This window comes from Neofelis nebulosa, chromosome 2, assembly GCF_028018385.1.
Source record: "Neofelis nebulosa isolate mNeoNeb1 chromosome 2, mNeoNeb1.pri, whole genome shotgun sequence".
Lineage (NCBI taxonomy): Eukaryota > Metazoa > Chordata > Mammalia > Carnivora > Felidae > Neofelis > Neofelis nebulosa.
The window spans coordinates 170,837,510-170,859,310 of NC_080783.1; the positions used below are offsets into that span (position 1 = coordinate 170,837,510).

At 40.5% G+C, this 21,801-nt stretch overlaps 1 protein-coding gene and 1 pseudogene across 12 annotated transcripts in view; one reads left to right on the forward strand and one right to left on the reverse strand.

Annotated features, from left to right (window-relative positions):
* Positions 1–378: 378 nt before the first annotated feature.
* Positions 379–21,801, forward strand: part of DOCK7 (dedicator of cytokinesis 7) — a 233,067-nt gene continuing 211,644 nt past the window's right edge. For 11 of the 12 annotated variants that reach the window (XM_058717161.1, XM_058717162.1, XM_058717163.1 and 8 more), the window contains exon 1: positions 805–947. In XM_058717161.1, coding sequence (XP_058573144.1) covers positions 910–947 — 38 coding nt within the window. In that variant the 5' untranslated portion in view covers positions 805–909. Of the gene's footprint in view, positions 948–21,801 lie in introns of all 12 variants that reach the window. The other variant, XM_058717167.1, reaches the window with a different exon arrangement.
* LOC131504634 (nicotinamide riboside kinase 1-like) lies at positions 20,882–21,450 on the reverse strand (annotated as a pseudogene).

Consider the following 21,801-nt stretch of genomic DNA (forward strand, 5'->3'; position numbering starts at 1 on the left):
GGAAGTAAGTCTCAGGAAGAGTATTGTTAACAGAGAAACACTTATCTTCAAAGAAAAGGCCTGGAGTCTGGGTTTGAACATCTTAGTTGAAGAGGTTCCCATCTGTGTGACCTGGGGCTAGACTCTTAGCTTCTCTGGAATAATTTCCTTCTGTCTAAAATGTTGATAAAACTTACTTTAAGGGGCTGTTGTGACGATTAAGTTAAGATCATGCATGTAAAACTTGAACCTGTGCCTTGCTAAGCATCACAAGTCAACTATTATTATTGTTACCTCTGTAGGAGAAAGATCTTTTTTTGGCTCTTTTTCTACAAGAAAAAACTGTTCTTTCTCTGGTGAGACCCCATTCACAAGGTCGAAGTAGGACAGAAAGTGCTTTCAACTGCTCGGAGATGGGCGCTGCAGGAGCAAGAATCCAGCCATCCAGGGCGGCAGAGCACAGCCCCCCTCGGCAAAACCCATCTTCCATTTCCTCTCCTTCCTTTTCGGGAAAACCAAGCTCCCCCCACGCGTTCTGTAATCTTATTTTCCTGCCTCACCAAGTCGCTGGCCCCTCTCTGGCTGCTCTGTGTGTTCTCTCGGTCGTGCGGGCCCCGCAGCAGCGAGGCAGCCGGGACTGGCGTGTCGCTCCCTCCACGCCCCATTCTTCCCTCTGGTTCCAACCGGCCGCAGCTGCGTTCTGAAGCCCGGGCTCCCGCGGGCATTGACGCGCTGGGGGAGGAGCGGTTTCTTGCTGCGCGCCTCTCAGGAGCATTACGGCAGGGCTCGTTCCCGGCTCTCCGGCCGCCAGCCCCAGCCTCCCCGGTCCGGAGCTGGGACTGGCGGAGGCCGCGAGGGAGGGAGCGTGAGCGAGGAGGCACGCGCCCGCCCGTCCGCGCCCAGACCGCCGCCGCCGCCGCCTTAGCAGCCATGGCCGAGCGCCGCGCCTTTGCCCAGAAGATCAGCAGGTAAATCTCAGGCGCGGGGCGCGCCGCCTCAGCGGGAGGAAGAGCCGGGAGTCCTCCCGGGCCCGGCCTAGGAGACGGGTGGGTGTGGCGACGCGGGCGCGGGGATCCGGCGGCCTGGTCCGCGGCTGGGCGGAGGGGGGTCGCGGCTGTCGCGGGCGCCGCCGAGGCCTCGCGCCGCCCTCCAACCCGGGCTCTTAGCCCGCACCCGCCGCCGATCCTCGCCTCGGGGCGCGGGGAGCCCCGCACGCCGGCGCGCCCGCCTCTGCCAGCTCCTCGGCGGCCCGGGCCTGGAGTTTCGCGGCGGCTTACTGCAGGGCGGGTGGGGGAGCTCGCCGGCCGGCCGATCAGCGCTCCCCAAATTCTTTGTGTCCCCACCCCCGAGCTGCCTGGGGCCGCCGCGGCGTCTAACTCCCCCTCTCTCCCCGCCCACCCCCTTTTGCCCCCAGGAGGGTGCGGGGGTCCGCCCTCTTCTCCACCCCAACAAAAGGTTCCGCGCGCTGCGGGCTCGGGGCCGGTGGGAGGCCGCCCCTTCTTACGCCTCCCACCCTTCCGGAGAAATCTGACAGGATTCCTCTTTGCAACCTAGGGACAATTCAAAGTGGGCTTGTGCACCCAGAATCTAAAACGTATAGGCACAATGAAAAGTTGAGAGCTTGTGGTCTGCACCTCGGGTGTGCAGCTGCCGAATCTTGGACGAATTGTAGGCTGAAGCTTGATCTTAGTAGCATGTGAATTTAAATGTGTGCCTGTTTCTCATGGCACCAGACGAAGATGGATGATAGGCAGTGTTCTTTTTACACTGGCCGTTTGGCTCATATTTTAGGAGTCTGGAAGTAAGCATGTGATCATGGTTGAGGTTTCCGAACCTTTTACCAGCCTGTGGCGGGTAGGATGCCAGAACCAAAAATTGAAATACGGCGGGGGATTTTAATATCTGTAGAATTTCATTGTGAAATATACTAATGTGTAAAACACTAGACAGTGTTGGTTTTATTATAATGTCCCAAGAAAAGAAATAAACATTCGAATGCATTACTTTTTTGACAATTTTATTTCTGTGGTTCTGGATCTTTTTAGTTTGCTGATCTTAACGATTTTTGGACCGACCAGACAGGTCTTTTCTTAACTGCCTGAACTTCCATAGGGTTACTCTGTTTTGGCACGTTTTTCATTTAAAACTAACATCTTTTTGATTTAAGCTTTGTGCGTAATTATTCTTTTCTTTTGCGCTTTAAAACACATTTCATTTTAAGAGGCAAAATAAAAAGTGTGTAAGAACATGTGCTCTGGTGTCGGACTATTATGCCATGGGTTCAAATCCTGCCTTACTTTCTAACTTGGCACTCTAATCAAATTGTTTAAGCTCTTTTAAGTTACAGTTTTGGCATCTGGAAAATGGGTACAGTAACAGTACCCAGCTCATAGCACTGTGAATATTAAGTGCCATACTTTGTGTAAAGTGTTTAGCATGGTGCATGGCCTTTAGTAACTATCATTGAACACTGAACAATAATTAGTATATCCTTAGAGTTAATAGGAAATTATTACTTTTGTTCTTTCTTGTTTGTGAAGGCAATATCCCTAAAAATGTATTGCTTGACATATATGCTTAGTATTCATTTCTCTTTAATAGAACCAAGTTTCACTGAGAATATTTATTGATCAGGAAATTGCACACTAGGGAGTTAGATATGAAATATATACAATATCTGTTCTCCATTCATGGAGTTTGTGCTGAGATGAGAGGACAAAATACAAGAAAAAAAGGAAGTTTCACAAAACAACAAAAATTCAAATTAATGTAGCCTTGTAGAGTTGTCACATTAAGTAAGGCAGTGGAAATGAGACATGCATTGATTGGAGAGATACTTAGGTGATTGGTTATTGATTGGGTACAGAAGATGAGGATGACTGACGAGTCTGGGATGACATACAAGTTTCTGACTTGGGCAGTCAGGTGGATGATGGAGGCAGTCACTGAGGTAAGGGAGTACAAGAGGAAGATGGGATTTGAGGGTGGGAAACAAGATGGGAAGAGATGATGATTCAGTTTTGGACCTATTGATTTTGAGGTGCTCATGGAGCATTTAAGGAGAGATATTTATTAGGTTGTTGGTGATGTTGAAGATGCAGGAGATTGGGCTAGATGTCTAGATTGGGGAATCAGCAAATACATTGTAATTGAAGCCAGAGGAGTAGATGAGATAGTATTGGAGGAATGTGCAGATTAATTTGAAGGGAAGACTGAGGACAGAACTGTTATAGATGATGAATTATTATCTGCTTATTGTGACTGAAAGGTACTTTCATTCTTGTTACTAAATATGGTCAAATAACACTTCTGAATAAATTCTTGTTCTGTTGATTAGTTTCCTACTAGAGGAAGTATATATAGCACATACTCTGGAGATAAACTTCCTAGGTTTGACATCCCAGCACTGGCCTGCATTGAATAAACTTGGGCAAGTTACTTCACCTTACTTCTTCATTTTCCCTATCTATAAACTGGGGATAATAATAGGACCTACCTTATAGGGTTGTTGTAAGAATTAAATAAATCAGGGGCGCCTGGGTGACTCAAGTCGGTTGAGCGTCCGACTTCAGCTCAGGTCGTGATCTCTCAGTTCATGAGTTCGAGCTCCGCGTTGGGCTCTGTGCTGACAGCTCAGAGCCTGCAGCCTGCTTCGGATTCTGTGTCTCCCTCTATCTCTGCCCCTTCCCTGCTCATGCTCTGTCTCTCTCTGTCTCTCAAAAATGAATAAACGTTAAAAAAAGAAAAAAGAATTAAACAGATCAGTACCTGTATGGTGCTTAGAACACAGCTTTCTACATAATAAGTGCCCAGCATCAATTTTTTATTATTATAATATTCATAATGTGATGTTGGACCTTTTCTTGGGAGTGATAAGTCATTTTGTGATGTGCATATATGAAATTTGTTGCTCTGTGAAAAGCCTGTTGCTGTTCGAAGCCTTCTTTTTCTTCTGTTTAAAGCTTTATGATTGTTCCAAAATCTTTACTTTAAAAAGAATTATACTGATTTCTTTTCTGGTTCAGTCATTTCCTAACCCTTTGCATTTAGTGCTGTTATTTCTTGAGGCTGTGATTTTGTGATTTCTGAAAGCTCTTTATTCTTTATCACTGATTGTACTACTTTACTCAGCTCATTATAGAAAAGCAGCATGTATATTTTGTTCATGTCAATTATTGCCTCTTGTCTGTTCTCCCTGCTTTTGGAGGGCAAGGCATATACATTGTTCATTACTCCCCTTATAATCACCCCCAGCATATAATTTTGTGGAACGTTGACTGTAGATTAATGATCTAGGCTTTTGTTTGGATTATTTTGTTCTGTTACTTGATACTCAGCAGTAATAATGAACATTTGGATATACTTAAAGCACTTATTACTATATTCTCATCTTTATTACCCAGAGAAGGGGAAAGAACATAGTGAAGAACATAGCAGGTCAGTCACATTGTACAGGTTCAAATTCTGCATATACCACAGAATAGCTATGTAATTCTGGGCAGTTGATCTAACTTCCTTGTCTTGGTTTTCTTTCCAGTAAAATGGGTATAAAAGCCTCCATGAGGTTATCGTGAAGATTAAGTGAGTTAATACATACAAAACACTTAGAACTGTGACTGAAACATTATAAGCATTAAAAAATGTTAGCTGCTGCTATTGTTATTCCTATATCATTTACAGTTATTATGATTCCCATAATCCAGACAAAGAATTGAGGCCTACATAGCATGAAATTATTTGCCTGAATTGGGATTCAAACCCTAATCCTCTGATTTCAGATTACACTTTTTTTAATTGACTGTATTTTCTTTCTGCAAAATGTTTTCTATGATACTTCCAGATTTTCAAACAGTGCTACAGTTAGCATCCCCAAAGTTACCCTTACCTACTTCATCTTTCCTTTGTTAATTTGTTATCATTTTGCTGCCTAAGAAGCAGACTTTGAAAGGCTTTCATCAGATCTTTATTTTTGAGGAAAATCCTACAGGAATAGTATTTCCTGGATATAGGCTTATTTATAACCTCATTTTTTTGGTTTGTTTTTTGTTTTGAATCTGTTCATAACTTTGGCTGTATAGGCCCAATCTTTCAGTCTACTTTGTTCAGTTCATTCTCACAGTCCTGATCAAAGAAATTCTTTCCACATAATACCAACTACTTCAATGCTGCCTTTTTTTTATCACTTTGGACACGTATACCTCCCTGGCCTTTTGTTGTACTCATCTTACAAAATCTTAATGCTGAATATCTAACCTCTTTCTTTTTTTAAAATATATATTTTTTTAATGTTTATTTTTTGAGAGACAGAGCATGAGTGGGGGAGGGGCAGAGAGAGAGGGAGACACAGAATCCTAAGGAAGCTCCAGGCTCTGAGCTGTCAGCACAGAGCCCCACATGGGACTCAAACCCAGGAACCGTAAGATCATGACCTGAACCAAAGCTGGACGTGTAACCGTAACTGACTGAGCCATCCAGGCACCTCTCAGTGTCTAACCTCTTTCTTGCCCCTTAGTTGCATATTAGTGTTAGAGGCAGAGCAGAACAGTGCAGAGTTGATCTTTTATTAATGAATGTCTTCTCATTTGAAATGAGGTTTACTCTAAATCCTTTCTCTTATTAATGTCTGTTTCCCTACCCCCATCTCTTGCTGAAAAGTTCAAGACCATCTAACATGAGTCCGTTATAACCTCAGCATGCTACTGTTCCTATATGTCATTAAACCATCTTTCTTATGAGCTTGAAGGTGTGCCTTCCCTAAAGTTTACCTCGTGTTTTGTCCTTTGAACCCCATACCTTGCCACCTCTCTCAGAATCTTTTTTTTTTTTTTAATTTTTTTTTAACGTTTATTTATTTTTGAGACAGGGAGAGACAGAGCATGAACAGGGGAGAGTCAGAGAGAGGGAGACACAGAATCTGAAACAGGCTCCAGGCTCTGAGCTGTCAGCACAGAGCCTGACGCGGGGCTCGAACTCACGGACCGCGAGATCATGACCTGAGCCGAAGTTGGCCGCTTAACCGACTGAGCCACCCAGGCGCCCCTCTCAGAATCTTTAAAAAAATTTTTTTTAATGTTTATTCCTTTTTTGAGAGACATAGAATGCGAGTGGGGGAGGGACACACACACACACACACACACACACACACACACACACAATGGAAGCAGGCTCCAGGTTCTGAGCTGTCAGCACAGAGCCCTATGCAGGGCTTGAACTCACGAACCACAAGATTGTGACCTGAGCTGAAGTTGAACACTTAACCAACTGAGCCACCAAAGCACCCCTCTCTCAGAATCTTGCTCTCATAATTTTTTCCTTTCCTTTCTATCTTCCGTCTGTTTCTTTTCATATATGTTTCCCTTAAACCGTAAGACTTATTACGCTTTTCTCATCATAAAACGAAGAAACATTGAATCTTCTGGCATTTCTAGCTGCCAACCAGTTATTCCTTTTTTCTGGTCACATTTCTCACATGTATGTGGTACAGTCACAGCCCCTTCCTGCTTGTTCTCATTGGCCCTTGGGCCATATTACTGTGCTTCCCCTGGTACTTTTATGTGTACTGGAATTAGAGAACGCTTGAGGATTAGGGGTCTTTGACTTTTTTCTTCATCACTGATTTCATGAGCTCTTGTTTTTTGGGTTTGTCTTTGTAATTTTTCTTGCCCCCCCCCTCAATTCCCCACATTCCCCCTTTCCCCCTACTTTATACTGCTTTTCAGAGCTCTTTGATGACTGGTCTGTGTCTTTTTATCTCTAGAGTTGAACACAGAATCTTGTGTAAACTGGACATGTAAGAAGTGTTTCAGTGAATGTCGCTCTGCCACCTTGGAGCATCTTTCATTACCTCACTTCCTGATGACTTCAGTGGGGCTAGAGCTGATCTAATCTCTTACCTCCTGTAATTCAAATGTGTTGCAAATGAAGTCTCCCTAAAATACAGCTTTTATCATGGCATTCTTTTGTTCAAGAATATAGAGTGGCTTGTTAAAGTGTTAAACCCAAACTCTTGCCTGCATTTTATCTTATTAAAAAAATTTTTTTAATGTTTATTTATTTTTGATAGAGAGAGCGTGAACAGGGGAGGGGCAGAGAGAGAGGGAGACACAGAATCTGAAGCAGGCTCCAGGCTCAGAGCTGTCAGCACAGAGCCTGATGTGAGATTCAAACTCACACTCACGGACCGTGAGATCATGACCTGAGCTGAAGTCAGCCGCTTAACTGACTGAGCCACCCACGTGCCCCTCTTGCCTGAATTTTATTTATTTATTTAAAAAAAAATTTTTTTTTTTAACGTTTATTTATTTTTGAGACAGAGCATGAACGGGCGGAGGGGCAGAGAGAGAGGGAGACACAGAATCGGAAGCAGGCTCCAGGCTCTGAGCCATCAGCCCAGAGCCCGACGCGGGGCTCGAACTCATGGACTCACAGACTCACAGACCGTGAGATCGTGACCTGAGCTGAAGTCGGATGCTTAACCGACTGAGCCACCCAGGCGCCCCACCCTCTTGCCTGAATTTTAAATCTATAATCTGGTCCTTCTCTTGTTGACTTACTCTCTAGTTTACTTGTACCCCCCACAAATGCTCTGCTCAATCCCATCTCTGTAACTGTTCTGTTGTTTTTTCTTTCTGATATATCCTTTCTCTTCTCAATCTTACACTTTCCTGCAGACCACTCCCATTCATTATCCTTACTTTTGGGATGACCATTTCCTCGCTTTTCTTTATTCTTTCCACCTGTGAATGCATTTCTTTCTTTTTTTTTAAGCTTATTTTTTTTTATTTTGAGAGAGAGAGAGAGAGCAAGCGGGGGGAAGGGCAGAGAGAAGGAGACAGAATCCTAAGCAGGCTCTGTGCTGTCACTGCAGAGCCCTATGTGGGGCTTTAACTCATGAACTGTGAGATCATATCCTGAGCTGAAATCAAGAGTCGGATGCTTAACTGACTGAGCCACCCAGATGCCCCCTATAAATGCATTTCTAAACAATATATTTTTTTCTGTTTTTGACTCCATTTGAATACAATCATATTGTATATTGTCTTTTTTTGTGATGCTTCTTTTGTTCAAATTCTATCTGTGAGATTAATTTATGTTATAGATAGTTGGAGTTCATTTTTATTGGTTTATATTATTTCATTGTATAGATATACCACAGTTTTTCATTCCACAGTAGATGGGCATTTGGATTGTTTCCTGTTTGTGGCTATTACAAACAATGTTCCGGGGGCGCCTGGGTAGCTCAGTCATTTGGGCTTCCGACTTGGGACTCAGGTCCTGATCTTGCAGTTCATGAGTTCGAGCCTGGCCGTTAGGCTCTGTGCTGACAGCTCAGAGCCTTGAGCCTGCTTCGGATTCTGTGTTTCCCTCTCTCTCTCTGTCCCTCCCTGCTCACCCTCTGTCTCTCTCTCTCAGAAATAAATAAAACATTTAAAAAAAAACAAACAATGTTCCTGTGAACATTCCTAAACATGTATTTTGGTATGCATGTGCATGAGTTTCTCTAGGGTATATATTCAGGTATGGTATTGCTGGTCCTTAAGTATTTTTTATTGCTTGTCTTAGCAGTGTTATTCATCATTAAGTTTATCTGGTAATGCCAAACTGTTTTCAAAGATACCTGAAGAAATACACACTCCCACAACAGTGTTATTTTACATAGTTGCCATCACTTGGTCCTGCCAACTTTCTCATTTTTACCAATCTGGTGGATGCATGCATGATGCTGTCTTACTGTAAAAGTTTTAATTTGTATTTGCTTGATTACTAATGAGATTGAGCACTGTTTTGTATGCGTATTGACTATTTGGATTTACTCTTTTGTAAATTGCCTATTTGAATTTTTTGCCATTCTCCCCCTTTGTTTTTTCCCTTTGTATTATTCTTTTTCTTATTGATTTGTGTGAGTACTTTGTACATATTCAATGTATTAACCCACTTATTGATTATATGTTTTGCAAATATCTTTTCCCACCCTGTGGTTTTTAAAAATTCTTTTTATGGAGGGGCATCTTGGTGACTCAGTGAGTTGAGCATTTGACTCTTGATTTTTGCTCTGGTCATGATCCCAGGGTCATGGGATTGAGCCCCACATTGGACTCCGGGTTGAATGTGGAACCTGCTTAAGAGTCTCTTTCTCTGGGCGCTTGGGTGGCTCAGTTGGTTGAGCGCCCAACTTTGGCTCGGGTAATATCTCTGGGTTCATGAGTTCAGGCCCTACATTGGGCTCACTGCTATTAGTGCAGAGCCCGCTTCAGAGCCTCTGTCCCCCTCTCTTTGCCCCAGCCCCACTTGCACTCTCTCTCTCTCTCTCTCTCAAAAATAAATAAAAACATTAAAAAAAAAGGTGTCTCTTTCTCTCTCTCCCTCTACCCTTCTCCCTTGCTCTGTCTCGTGCATGCTCTCCCTCTCAAGAAATTATTTTTATGGAGTCTTTTGAAAACTAAGTTCTTAGTTTTAATATAATTGATCAGTTTATCTCTCTCTCTTTTCTAATGGTTAGTACTTTTGAGGTCTTCTTTAAGAAATATTTTGTTACCTTGTGGGTGGCTCAGTCAGCTAAATGTCTGATTCTTGGTTGGTTTCCACTTAGGTCATCTTACAGTTGTGAGATCGAGCCTAGGGTAGGGCCCTGTGCTGACAACATGAAGCCTGCTTGGGATTCTCTCTCTCTCTCTCTCTCTCTCTCTCTCTCTCTTCCTCTCTCCTCCCCTGCTCGCTCACTCTCTCTCTCAAGATAAATAATAAACTTAAAAAAGAAAAGAAATATTTTATAAACCTGTGGTCATTATGATATTCATGTATATTATCATAAACCTTCTAGTTGGCTCCTTTATATTTAGGTTTATATTCCGCCTGGACTTGATATGTGTATAAGAATTTTAATTTTTTTCCAAATAGATTATCCTTTCCCTATTGACCTGCCCTGCCACTTCTATAATAGATTGTGTCATTATTTGTGGGTCTTTGTCTGGGTTCTCTATTTTGTTTTTTTGGGCTGGTTATACATATTTTCACCAATTATAAATACTCTTAATTATAATAAGGCTTAGAATTTGGTAGAATAACTCCCCCCACCATTTAAAAAAGTGTCTTGCTTTCCCCTAGTCCTTTGAATTGCCTTGTATATTTTAGAACCCACCAAAAAACAAACAAAAATCCCCAAGTCCTATTAGAATTTGATGGGGATTACGTTGAGTCTAAACATCAATTTGACAGAGAAATGACGTCCTTATAATACTGAGTTTCCAATCCCTGATTATGGTGTATCTCTTCATTTATTTAGGTCTTCCTTATATCATACAACAAAATTTTATAATTTTCTCTGTAAGGTTTTTGCATATCTTTTGTTAGATTTATTTCTAAGTATATAACCATTTTGTATCTAGCTACATACCTTGTTAAATTCATGTTAATTCTAAAAATGTATCTGTGACTTTTGTATTTTCTATATAGACAGCCATATCATCTGGAAATTATGAATTTTTGTTTTTTCCTTTCCAGACCTTATAGCTGATTTGCTTTTTTGTCTTGCTCTATACATGGTTATCTTGCATTACTATGTAGATTATAACCCTTTCTATTTAACATTGTATTCATACTGAGTGTCCTCATTTTGTTTATGATCTCAGAGGGAGGGGAGCTTTCTATGTTTCACTTAGTAGTAAGCCTAATGGTTGCTGTAGGTTTTTTTGTAGATACTCTTAATCTGAGTTCCCTAGAAAACTGAGACCGATACAAGGATTAAGGTTGAGGGTTTATCTGGGAGGCATAATCCCAGGGATCCTGAGAAAAGGGAAGTGAGGCAGAGATGGGAAACAATGTAAGGTGGTACCTTATCTCATTGGCCAGTGCTTCACAAAGGACTGGAGAGACATTGTTTGGCAGGTGTGCTTGCTTGGTCACACAGGGTATCTTTGGATAGAGGAACAGTTTCTCACATCAGTAGATGGGAGTCTGTCTAGAAGAAGAAATTTATCTCCCTGCTCTTCTCTTGCATCCTGTTTTCCGTTAGTCAATTCAATCTCCTCAGAGAGTGAACTCCCCTTCACTTCTGGGTTGTGTCATTTTGACCCCTTTGGCAACCAGTGTAGATGTGTCACTAATTTTTCAGTGGCTTTTTACAGAGGAGACATTTTGGTTGCATTTGACAGAATCTCCAGTCAGATTAATTTGCATATAACTGAGTATGTCAGGTCCAGGGATACAGATGATATCAGCAGCCTCTCATCTTCGCATCTTTGATAGATTTTCCACTGAATGGTTACAATGATTGTTGACAGCCCTAGGCTTAAATCCTACCATTTAGTTTTGGCAGAAAACATTCAGGAACTCAATTATTGGTCTGGCTTGTATCACATGTCCTTCCTTGAACAAATTACTGTGTTTAGGGATATAGGGGTTGCTGGCCATTCCTGGTCACCTGTTCACCTCAGCTTGGAGGAGAGAGGTGATGGTGTCAGCCCCACCCAATCCTAAGTAAGGAGTTCCTTACCAAAAAGAAGGGGTTCCTAACCAAAAGAAGGAGGAGGGTTAGAGTGCTGGTCACACCAAAACAACTGATATTCCTTCAAATTGTTCATTGTAACTTGTTGAGATCACTAAAATTATCTAAACATATAGCAATATAGTCAATTGTGCTACCTGCTAAAATTCAAATGTAACTGGTAAATACAAAAATCTAAAGAAAAGCGTTGTAGCCTGATGCAGCCGTGGATCCCTGTTCCATAAAACTTTAAGTTTAGCTCTGACTTTATTTATTTAAAAAAAAAAATTTTTTTAACGTTTATTTATTTTTGAGACAGAGAGAGACAGAGCATGAATGGGGGAGGGTCAGAGAGAGGGAGACACAGAATCCGAAACAGGCTCCAGGCTCTGAGCTGTCAGCACAGAGCCCGACGCGGGGCTCGAACTCACGGACCGTGAGATCATGACCCGAGCCGAAGTCGGCCACTTAACCGACTGAGCCACCCAGGCACCCCGAGTTTAGCTCTGACTTTAATGCCAATCCCTAGCCCTCACAAGGAGGTCTGCTTCGATTTTGTGTTTTGGACTTCCCTTGCCTCTTTCTGCATCTGCACTCCTGCATCTCATTTGTCCTCTGACACCAAAAACTGCAGTCATATCAGCCATTTAATGATTTTCATAAACTTTGCTGAAGATACAGGGATTGTGGGAAGGAGCTGAAGGGTGCAAGACTTTCTTAGAGACTCCACTCTTCCTCTTCTTTTTCCTCCCTTTATCATTGTTTCTCTGACTGGGAAGCAATTTCTTCCTCTTACCTTCACAGAGCAATTCCAGTCATTCCTAGGCTCTTTTTTTTTTTTTTTTTTTTTTTTTTAGTTTATTTATTTATTTTGAAAGAGAGAGAGAGACAGAGAGAGTGCAAGTGGGGAAGGGGCAGAGAGAGGGAGAGAGAATACCAGGCAGGCTTCTTACTGTCAGTGCAGAGCCTGATGTGGGTCTAGAACTCACAAACCATGAGATCATGACCTGAGCTGAAGTTGGCTGCTCAGCTGACTGAGCCATCCAGGTACCCCGGCTCTTTTTCTTTCTTTCTTTCTTTCTTTTTTTCTTTCTTTCTTTCTTTCTTTCTTTCTTTCTTTCTTTCTTTCTTTCTTTCTTTCTTTCTTTCTTCCTTCCTTCCTTCCTTCCTTCCTTCCTTCCTTCCTTCCTTCCTTCCTTCCTTTCTTTCTCTTCCTCTCTTTCTCTCTTTCTCTTAATGTTTATTTATATTTAAGAGAGAGAGAGAGAGCACAAGCAATGGTGGGGCAGAGAGAGAGGGAGACACAGAATCTGTGTGGTATACTTTACATACCATAAATTAATTCACTTTAAGTGTACCATTCAGTGATTTTTAGTAAATTGATAGTTATGAGAAACCATCACCCACAATCTACTTTTAGAGCATTTCCATCACCCCCTAAAATCCCTTGTGCCCATTTACTTCCTATTCCCATTCCAAGTCCCAGGCAACCACTAACCCATTTTCTGCCTGCCTCTCTCTCTAGATTTGCTTTTCCTCTACATATGTAGCTCTTTGTGCCTGGTTTCCTTCACTTAGCATAATATTTTCATGATTCAGCGTGTATGAGTACTTCATTCCCTTTTATAGTTGAATAATCCATTATATGTCTGTCATACATTTTGTTTACCTGTTCATCAGTTGATGGACGTTTAGCTTGTTTCTACCTTTTGGCGATGGTGAATAGTGCTTGTGCAAACATTCATGTACGAGCTTCTTTTGAATACCTATTGTCCATTCTTGTGAATATGTTCCTAGGAACGGAATTTCTGGGTCATCTGGTATTTTATGTTTAATTTTTAAGGACTGCCAAACTCTCCCATAGCAACTGCACCATTTTACATTTTCGTTAGCAATATGTGAGGGTTCAGATTTTTTTCCACATCCTGGCTAACACTGGTGTTTTCTTTTTGATTGTAGGCATTCTAATGAGTGTGAAGTGGTGTTTCATTGTGGTTTTGATTTGCATTTCCCTAATGATTTTGTGATGTTTTCTTGTGCTTATTGGCCATTCACATATCTTCTTTGGTGAAATATCTATTCCTGTCTTTTTCTCATTTTTAATTTGGTTATTTAATCTTGTTTTTGAATTGTAGGAGTTTTTTTATATGTTCAGAATACAAGTCTTTTATTAGGTACATGATTTACAAATATTTTCTCCCTGTCTGCTTAGTTTCTTATTTTCTAAATGGTGAATTTTGAAGCAGAGATATTAAATTTTGATGAAGTCCAATGCGTCAAATTTTTTTTTTCTTATTATAGATCATGATTTTGGTGTCATTCTCTAAGACTCTCCTTAATTCATGGTCAAGATTTCCTTCTCTCTTCTGCAAGTTTTTATAGTTTCAGCTCTTACTTTAGGTTTATGATCCATTTGCATTAATTTTTGTGCATGGTGTGAGATAAGGGTCTAAATTCATCTTTTGTGTGTGAATGTTCTTTTGCAACACTGTTTGTTGCAAAGACTATTTTTTGTCTCATTGAATTGCCTTGGTACCTTTTTCAAAAATCAGTTGACCATAAATGCGGTTATTTCTTGACATTCAGTTCTGTTTCATTGATCTGTATGTCTATTCTTAGACTAGTACCAGTATTCTGAATAGTATTACTTTATAGTAAATTTTGAAATCCAGAAGTGTGAGTCCTCCAACTTTTTACTTCTTTTTCAAAATTGTTTTACTCATTCTGGACTTTTTGCATTTCCATAAACATTTCAGGATCAACATCAGTATAAAGTTTGCCAATTTCTGCAAAAATCCTTTTGGGATTTTTTTTTTATTTAAAAAAAAAAAATTTTTTTTTCAACGTTTTTTATTTATTTTTGGGACAGAGAGAGACATAGCATGAACGGGGGAGGGGCAGAGAGAGAGGGAGACACAGAATCGGAAACAGGCTCCAGGCTCCGAGCCATCAGCCCAGAGCCTGACGCGGGGCTCGAACTCACGGACCGCGAGATCGTGACCTGGCTGAAGTCGGACGCTTAACCGACTGCGCCACCCAGGCGCCCCTCCTTTTGGGATTTTGATAGGGATTATGCTGAATCTGTAAATTAGTTTGGGGAGAATTTCCATTTGAACCATATTGAGTCTTCAGATCCACAAACAGACTGTGTCTTCATTTATTTAGGTATTATTTGATTTCTCTCAGCAAAGTTTTATTTTTTTTAATTTTTTAATTTTTTTTGTTTATTTATTTTTGAGACAGAGAGAGACAGAGCATGAATGGGGGAGGGTCAGAGAGAGAGGGAGACACAGAATCTGAAGCCTGCTCCAGGCTCTGAGCTGTCAGCACAGAGCCCGATGCGGGGCTCGAACTCACAGACTGTGAGATCATGACCTGAGCCGAAGTCGGACGTTTAACCTACTGAGCCACCCAGGCGCCCCTCACCAAAGTTTTAAAGTTTTCAGTATGTAAGTCTTGTCCTTCTTTTGCTAAATCTGTTTCTAAGTATTGCTTCTGATGTTACCATGATGGAATTAAAAACTTGTTTTTGGTTTGTTCATTGTAGTATATCGGGATACAATTGATTTTTGAATATTGAACTTGTATCCTCTGACTTTGCTGAACTCGTTAGTTCTAGTAATGTTTTTTTGTTTGTTTTTTTTTTGTGGGTTTTTTGTTGTTGTTGTTTAATTTTGGGAGAGAGATACAGCATGAGTGGGGAACGGGCAGAGAGAGAGAGGGAGAGAGAATTCCAAGCAAACTCCTCCCTGTCAGCTCAGAGCCCAGTGTGGGGCTCGAACTCACAAACTGTGAGATCATGACCTGAGCCGAGATCAAGAATCCAATGCCCAACTGACTGAACCACCCAGGCGCCCCATTTCTAGTAGTTTTTTTGCGAGTTCCTTAGATTTTCTGCATATAGGATTATGTTGGCTGTGAGTAAAGAGTTTTATTTCTTCCTTTTCAATATGAACACCCTTGATTTGTTTCCGTCTCTTTCTTTCCTTCCCCTGCTACACTGGCTAGAACCTCTAGTACAATGTTGAATAGTGAGAGCAGATACCCTTGCTTTCTCCCCAGTCTAAGGAGGAAAGCATTCAGACTTTCACCATTAAGTATGATACTGTTTGTAGGCAGATGCTGTAGAAAAGGGAAGGAGAGGGGCGCCTGGGTGGCTCAGTGGGTTAAGCGGCCGACTTCAGCTCAGGTCATGATCTCACGGTCCGTGGGTTCGAGCCCCGCGTCGGGCTCTGTGCTGACAGCTCAGAGCCTGGAGCCTGTTTCAGGTTCTGTGTCTCCCTCTCTCTGACCCTCCCCTGTTCATGCTCTGTCTCTCTCTGTCTCAAAAAGAAATAAACGTTAAAAAAAAAAAAATTTAAAAAAAAAAAAAGAAAAGGGAAGGAGAAAAAAGATTTGAGAAGTATTTAAGAGCATGAATAGGTCTTAGCAACTAATTGTATACAGGATATAGTTTATATGTTTGTGGGAGATTCTGGCTTTATTTTTATGAAGTAGGGTGGAATTGAAGATACATTTATCTCCTTTTGGGAAGATTGACTTTTTACAGTAGAGGTTATGTCCCCCCCCCACCCTCAGTTTTTTTTTTAGTTGCCAATTTCAGATCAGTGTTAATTTTTTCAAATGGTAAATTTTTAAATTCTTTTTGTGTGTAGTTATAAGATGGTATGTTCTATGAGGTAGGCAACAATGTTATCACCATGTTTTTAGTTGAGGAAATTGAGTTATGGTGGAATATTCTAGATCAGAGTGATGGAGACATCCACGTCCCTTTCAAACAGTGCTTTCTAAATCTTTGACTTATATGCTATTCCAAAATTGTGTCAGATGGGATACATGAGTCATCGACATCTTTTTTTCCTTATCCTCCCCCAAAAAGGAACTATGTCTTAAATGTTAAGTGTATTATATAGAAGGATTTCTGTTCTTTGGTTTTAACAAATCAACCTCTATCTGTTTTTGTTTTCTTAGACCTTTAGTGGTTACTGGTCCACTGTGAACCTAAATTCCTGAAGAGTTCAACACAGGCTAACTGATAAGTGACAGGGCCTCAGACAGGAGTTTTATTTGGCCAGCCATGAAAGATAGGATGCAGATCATAACAGTGGTGGTGGTTGTAGTTACAGTGCTCCTATTAATATGTTAGTGTATACACTAGACATTTTCACTGAGTATCTTTAGCTGACCTCATAGGCTAGGTTTTTGAGACTAGAGAACTCATTAATATGAACTGTAGCTAGAATCATTGACTTTTGGAAACTTACTTCCAAGGAAATAGGCCTTAGGAGCTTTGTGGATCTGAATACAAACCCTGCCTCTCTACCTTTAATAAGCTTGGGAAGTTACCTTATTTTTGACGTTTATCTAAAAATATCTGTTTTTTTTCTGACTATAAGATAATATATGGTGCTACAGAAAACTTGGAAGTACAAAAGGCCCAAAAGAGAAAATAAGGATCATTCATAATTTTAGATTTAGACAAAAATCTCTAATGGAGCTTGGATTACAGTGATAATCTTTGCAAAAACTAGAAATAGCCTAAATATTTACCAATAGAGACTGCTGGCTAAATATGTTCTGGTTTACCCATATCTTGACCTCTGTAGCAGATAAAAATTAGGAGAGCAGTGTTTTAAGAGTGGGGCTCCGTGTTCAGATCTTGGTTTTATTCCTTATTAGTTATGTGACCTTAACCTCTTGATGCTTAAGTATCCTGATATAATGCCTACTTCATAGAGTTTTTCTGAGGATTAAATGAGGTATAACAAATCTAACCCTTTACACAGTATCTGGCACACAAGTTGTAAATGCTTGATAAGTAGTGTTAGACCATTACTAATTTTATATGCTGATATGGAAAGATTCCCAAGATATATTAAGTGTATAATATAAGGTATCAAAAAAGGTTTGTACAATGTCATATGTGGACATTAAAAAGTAGATGCATCTTTTTTTTTTTTTTTCTTGTAAAGTTTATGTATTTATTTGAGAGAGAGAGAGAGAAAGAGAGCGTGCAGGGGAGGGGCAGAGACAGAATCCCAAGCAAGTTCTGCGCTATCAGCAGGGAGCCCAGTGTGGTACTCACACTCATGCACCTTGAGATCATGACCTGAGCTGATAGCAAGAGTCAGACGATTAACTGACTGAGCCACCCAGGCGCCCCGTCACATCTTTTTCTTGAAGGATACCTGATAAAATATTAAGTGGTTACATTTGGGGAATAGAACTGGGGATTGGAGATGGTAGAGAGATGTACCTTTTGTTTTTATCTCTTTGTGAAATTTGAATTTTTTAATGCCAGGTACATACTCCTTTTGTTTACTGTCTTTTTTTTTTTTTTAATTTTTTTTTTTTTTGTCTTTAGTTGGAGATAGTATTTTTTTTTAACGTTTATTTTTTTGAGACAGAGAGAGACAGAGCATGAACGGGGGAGTGTCAGAGAGAGGGAGACACAGAATCCGAAACAGGCTCCAGGCTCTGAGCTGTCAGCACAGAGCCTGACGTGGGGCTCGAACCCACGGACCATGAGATCATGACCTGAGCTGAAGTCGGCCGCTTAACCGACTGAGCCACCCAGGTGCCCTTGTTTACTGTCTTAAAAGATGTCTTTCTGGGCCGCCTGGCTGGCTCAGTCAGAGTATGTGACTCTTCATCTCAGGGTCATGAGTTCAAGACCCACTTTGGGTGGGTGTGGAACCTACTTCAAAAGATGCCTTCTTTTATAGAGTTGTTTCTTTTTTTTTTCTCCAGGTTGGAAAATCGTATTTCCTCTGCTTCTCATAGTAACTTTATTTACATAATTGTAGGGTTTGAACATAGTTCTGGAACCAGACCTTTGCAGATATGCTAAAGACATATTAGAGACTATTTTGAGATAAGTGAAAATATCATATATCTTGTTTAAAAAGAAGAGTTTCACATGGAATAGAACATTGTGTTTCCGTGTTTCACTAAGCAAATGGGACAATAATGATGTCAGCAAGGTTCTTAAAGAAAAGGTTATAGATTTAGAATTCTTCTGTGGATTCAGATTTCACCCCCCTGTCCCCCAGCAAATATTTACCTGTTTGGCAGTAATAGATAAAGTCATAATTCCTTGTCCTTTCCCAATCAATTAAAAACCAACCATACTTACAAATTAGTCTTCTGTAAAAGGTATTTGGAAGTTTCATAAACTGAGTAGTCTCAAAATTCATTCTTACTCCCTATCTCCTTTTCTCTGTTTGTACTCTTATACCCATGTCTCCATTTCTCTCTTTCTCTCTCCCTCTCTCCATTGTTTCAAATATGAGGTGGTAAAGATTAATAGGATATAGTCCCTGTCTTCAAGAAGCTCACATCTGTTGTTCCATTCTAGCATTCTTACCTAACTACTTTCCTGTGGGGAAAGAACTATGAAAATTTCTCTCTATTCCCATTTTTTCACTTCAGCTTAAACATTTATTAAGTACTCAGGATATGCCAGGCACTCTGCTAGAGGGTGCAAAGGTAAATGAAGTCCCACCTTTTACTGCTTGGTTTCTTGCAAGGAGATTGGTAAATAGATTTCAAAACAATTTGATAGATGCTATGTCTGCGATATTGTTTGGTTATCACAAGGAGATAGTTTTTGATAGAAAAGTGCCACCAGACAGAATTAAAGAATATACATTTTCTTTAATGGCAGAAATTAACATGCTTTGAGACATTTGTACAAAATAAGAGCCAGAATAGCATACTCCAATCAGAAGTAAAGTTTCCTTGTCCTCCCTAATTCCTCAAGAAATTGCAAAGGTGCCTCTGAAGAGTGAGAATGTGCCAAGCCTGAGAAGCCAAGTTCTCAAATCCTTCACTGTACCTTTTTTTCTTCAACCATACTTTTATATTGGAGGGTTGCATTAGTATTCCAGAAGAACCTGCCTTGCAATTTATGTGCTTCTGTCAAAGAGAATGTTTACAAACATTTGGGCTTTCCTGTTCTTGAAATCAAACGTTGTCAGCGAGGCCAGGTTCTTAGTCCATGGTGAAAAGCAGTGTGGCTGGTCTGCTGCCTGTCTGAATTAGCCTCCTGGAAACTGTTTGCTTGAATGTATATGGATGAACACAGAGTACTTGGAAAGGACAGAGGAGGAGTATCTAATCTGAGTGGAACAGAACAGAAATAATCAGGCAGGGCTTTATAGAGAACATGATATGCTTCTCAAAGGGTATTTGCCTCATCTGTACTTCATAGTTAGTTAGTTTTGTCCATTAGGGTAGATTGATAATAACTGAAGAGTTTAAAGCTAAATTGCTGACATCATTTGTATCTTTGAAATATAGGGACATTTCTTGGATTACTATAATAATACTGTTACACACATTAAAAAAACAATAATTCTGCATTGTGTTATACCTTGTCCATATTCACATTTCTCATTATCCCCAACAATGTGTTTTGTAGCTAGTTTGTTCAAATCAGGATCCAGTTAGGAACGATTCATTCATTTAGTTTTATATCTCAGTCTTTTTTTCTTCTTTTAAGTAGACTTTGCTTTTTTCATATGATGTCTTTTTTATGCTAAAAGTTACTCTGTCTTTAGATACTCATCATGCTAATTTGTTGAAGAGACTTGTGGTACAGAATGACCTGCCTTCTGGTTTTTGTCTGATTGCTTCCTTTGGCACTAGTTTGTTTTAGTGTTCTCTGTATTTCCTGTAAACTGGGTGTTCGATGTATAGGCTTGATTTAATTCAGGTTAAACATTTTTTTGGCACAGATACTTAGGAGGTAACACAATGTTGCATTTCTTTAATCTATTGTTTTCTTTTTTTTTTCTAGTAAATTTTGATTTATCCAATGTGACTGCTACTCCTAAAAAAGCCTTTATTTGCAGGAGGTAGGCAGTGGCATTGGATGGTAACGAATATTAAGAAAAATTACAAGTAGAAAAATATCACCGTGCATTATATCTAAGGTAAATGCTTTGTGTTACTTGATATGTGTGTATATATACACACACATCATACACGTTTGTATTTGTATGTACAGAGACACATATATACACAAACACATCGACACATACAGACATAATAGATTGCATATACACTGGATTGTGATGTAAGCCTTATTTTGTACTCTGGGTCCCATTCAGAAAAGTTTGACAATCATTAGAGGAACTGACTCATTGTTTGTGAGCTATGCTGTATCTCTGCACCCCTTGGAGTGAGAACAGCTTATCAAGGTAAATTCCTATACCAAAGGTATAGACCACTATTTACTGTTCCACATATTGGGGAAACCATGTGTGATAACACAAACAAATGAACCAACGGCTGTCATCAACCAAACTACATATTGTGTATTGTTGAAGGTTCTTAAACATACTCCTTTGAGTTTCCTAATTCATTTCAGGAAGGATTCAGTGCACTCCATCTTTATGTTGCTACTTGCAAACACTTTTACTTTGCTAGTTCTTATAGTAGATCTTCATACCTTTGTGGAAAGAAGTCCTCTTCAGATTTTGTTCTGCCTAGGTAAACCATTTCCCACCTGATGTCTCCATTTCTTGTCTGTGCTTTAGATAGATGGGCCACACGTGGCCATCCAGGTACCCTGGAAGGGTTTGGAGGCTCGTAGACCTTTGTACTCTTCCTCCCCTTAACGTTCTTCATATGGAGTGGTCAGAAAGTAGCTCCAATGTTCCATAGAGTGTCAGGGGCTTATAATTAAAGAGAAGGAAGCCTTCAGGGATTAATATGGGAAATCCCTTAGCATTTCCACAGTCTGTTGATACCAGTGAGTGTCTTGGGCTTTTCATCCAGCAGGAAATGGGGGACATCACTTTTTCCACATTAAGTGCTTCAAGCATGTCATACTGCAGAAATCCATTTGTATTTGTCTCTATCTCAGACTGTGGCTTAAAGAAATCATCCTGAGATATGATACTGCAGTTTGGGAGATGTTTCTTAGCCAGTGTTATCTTCCTGCCATTTGTCACACCACTAATTCCAATGACAAATGTTTTCATAATTACTTTTGAAAATCACGTCTTCCTAAAGTTTCCAGGTGCCAGTTTGAGTCCTCCCAGGCAAAGCGGCAGAAATGCTGGCCAGGTGCATGCCTGTCACTGACCCACCGCAACCCCCAAAGATTGCTAACTATGAGGCTCACAGCCCCTCTTTCCACATCCTTACCGGGTCAAAGGTGGCCTAGATCTAATCGATTGTTTTTTTTGTTTTGCTCTTCATTATCTTTAATGCCAACTATGCACAGTGGTACAACTATGATTCAACCCGTCAGTCACCAATCTTGGGTTTGGATAGTCATAACACTGGAGTATCTATCAGCTGCTCTTTTCCATTTTCTTTTGGGGATTTTT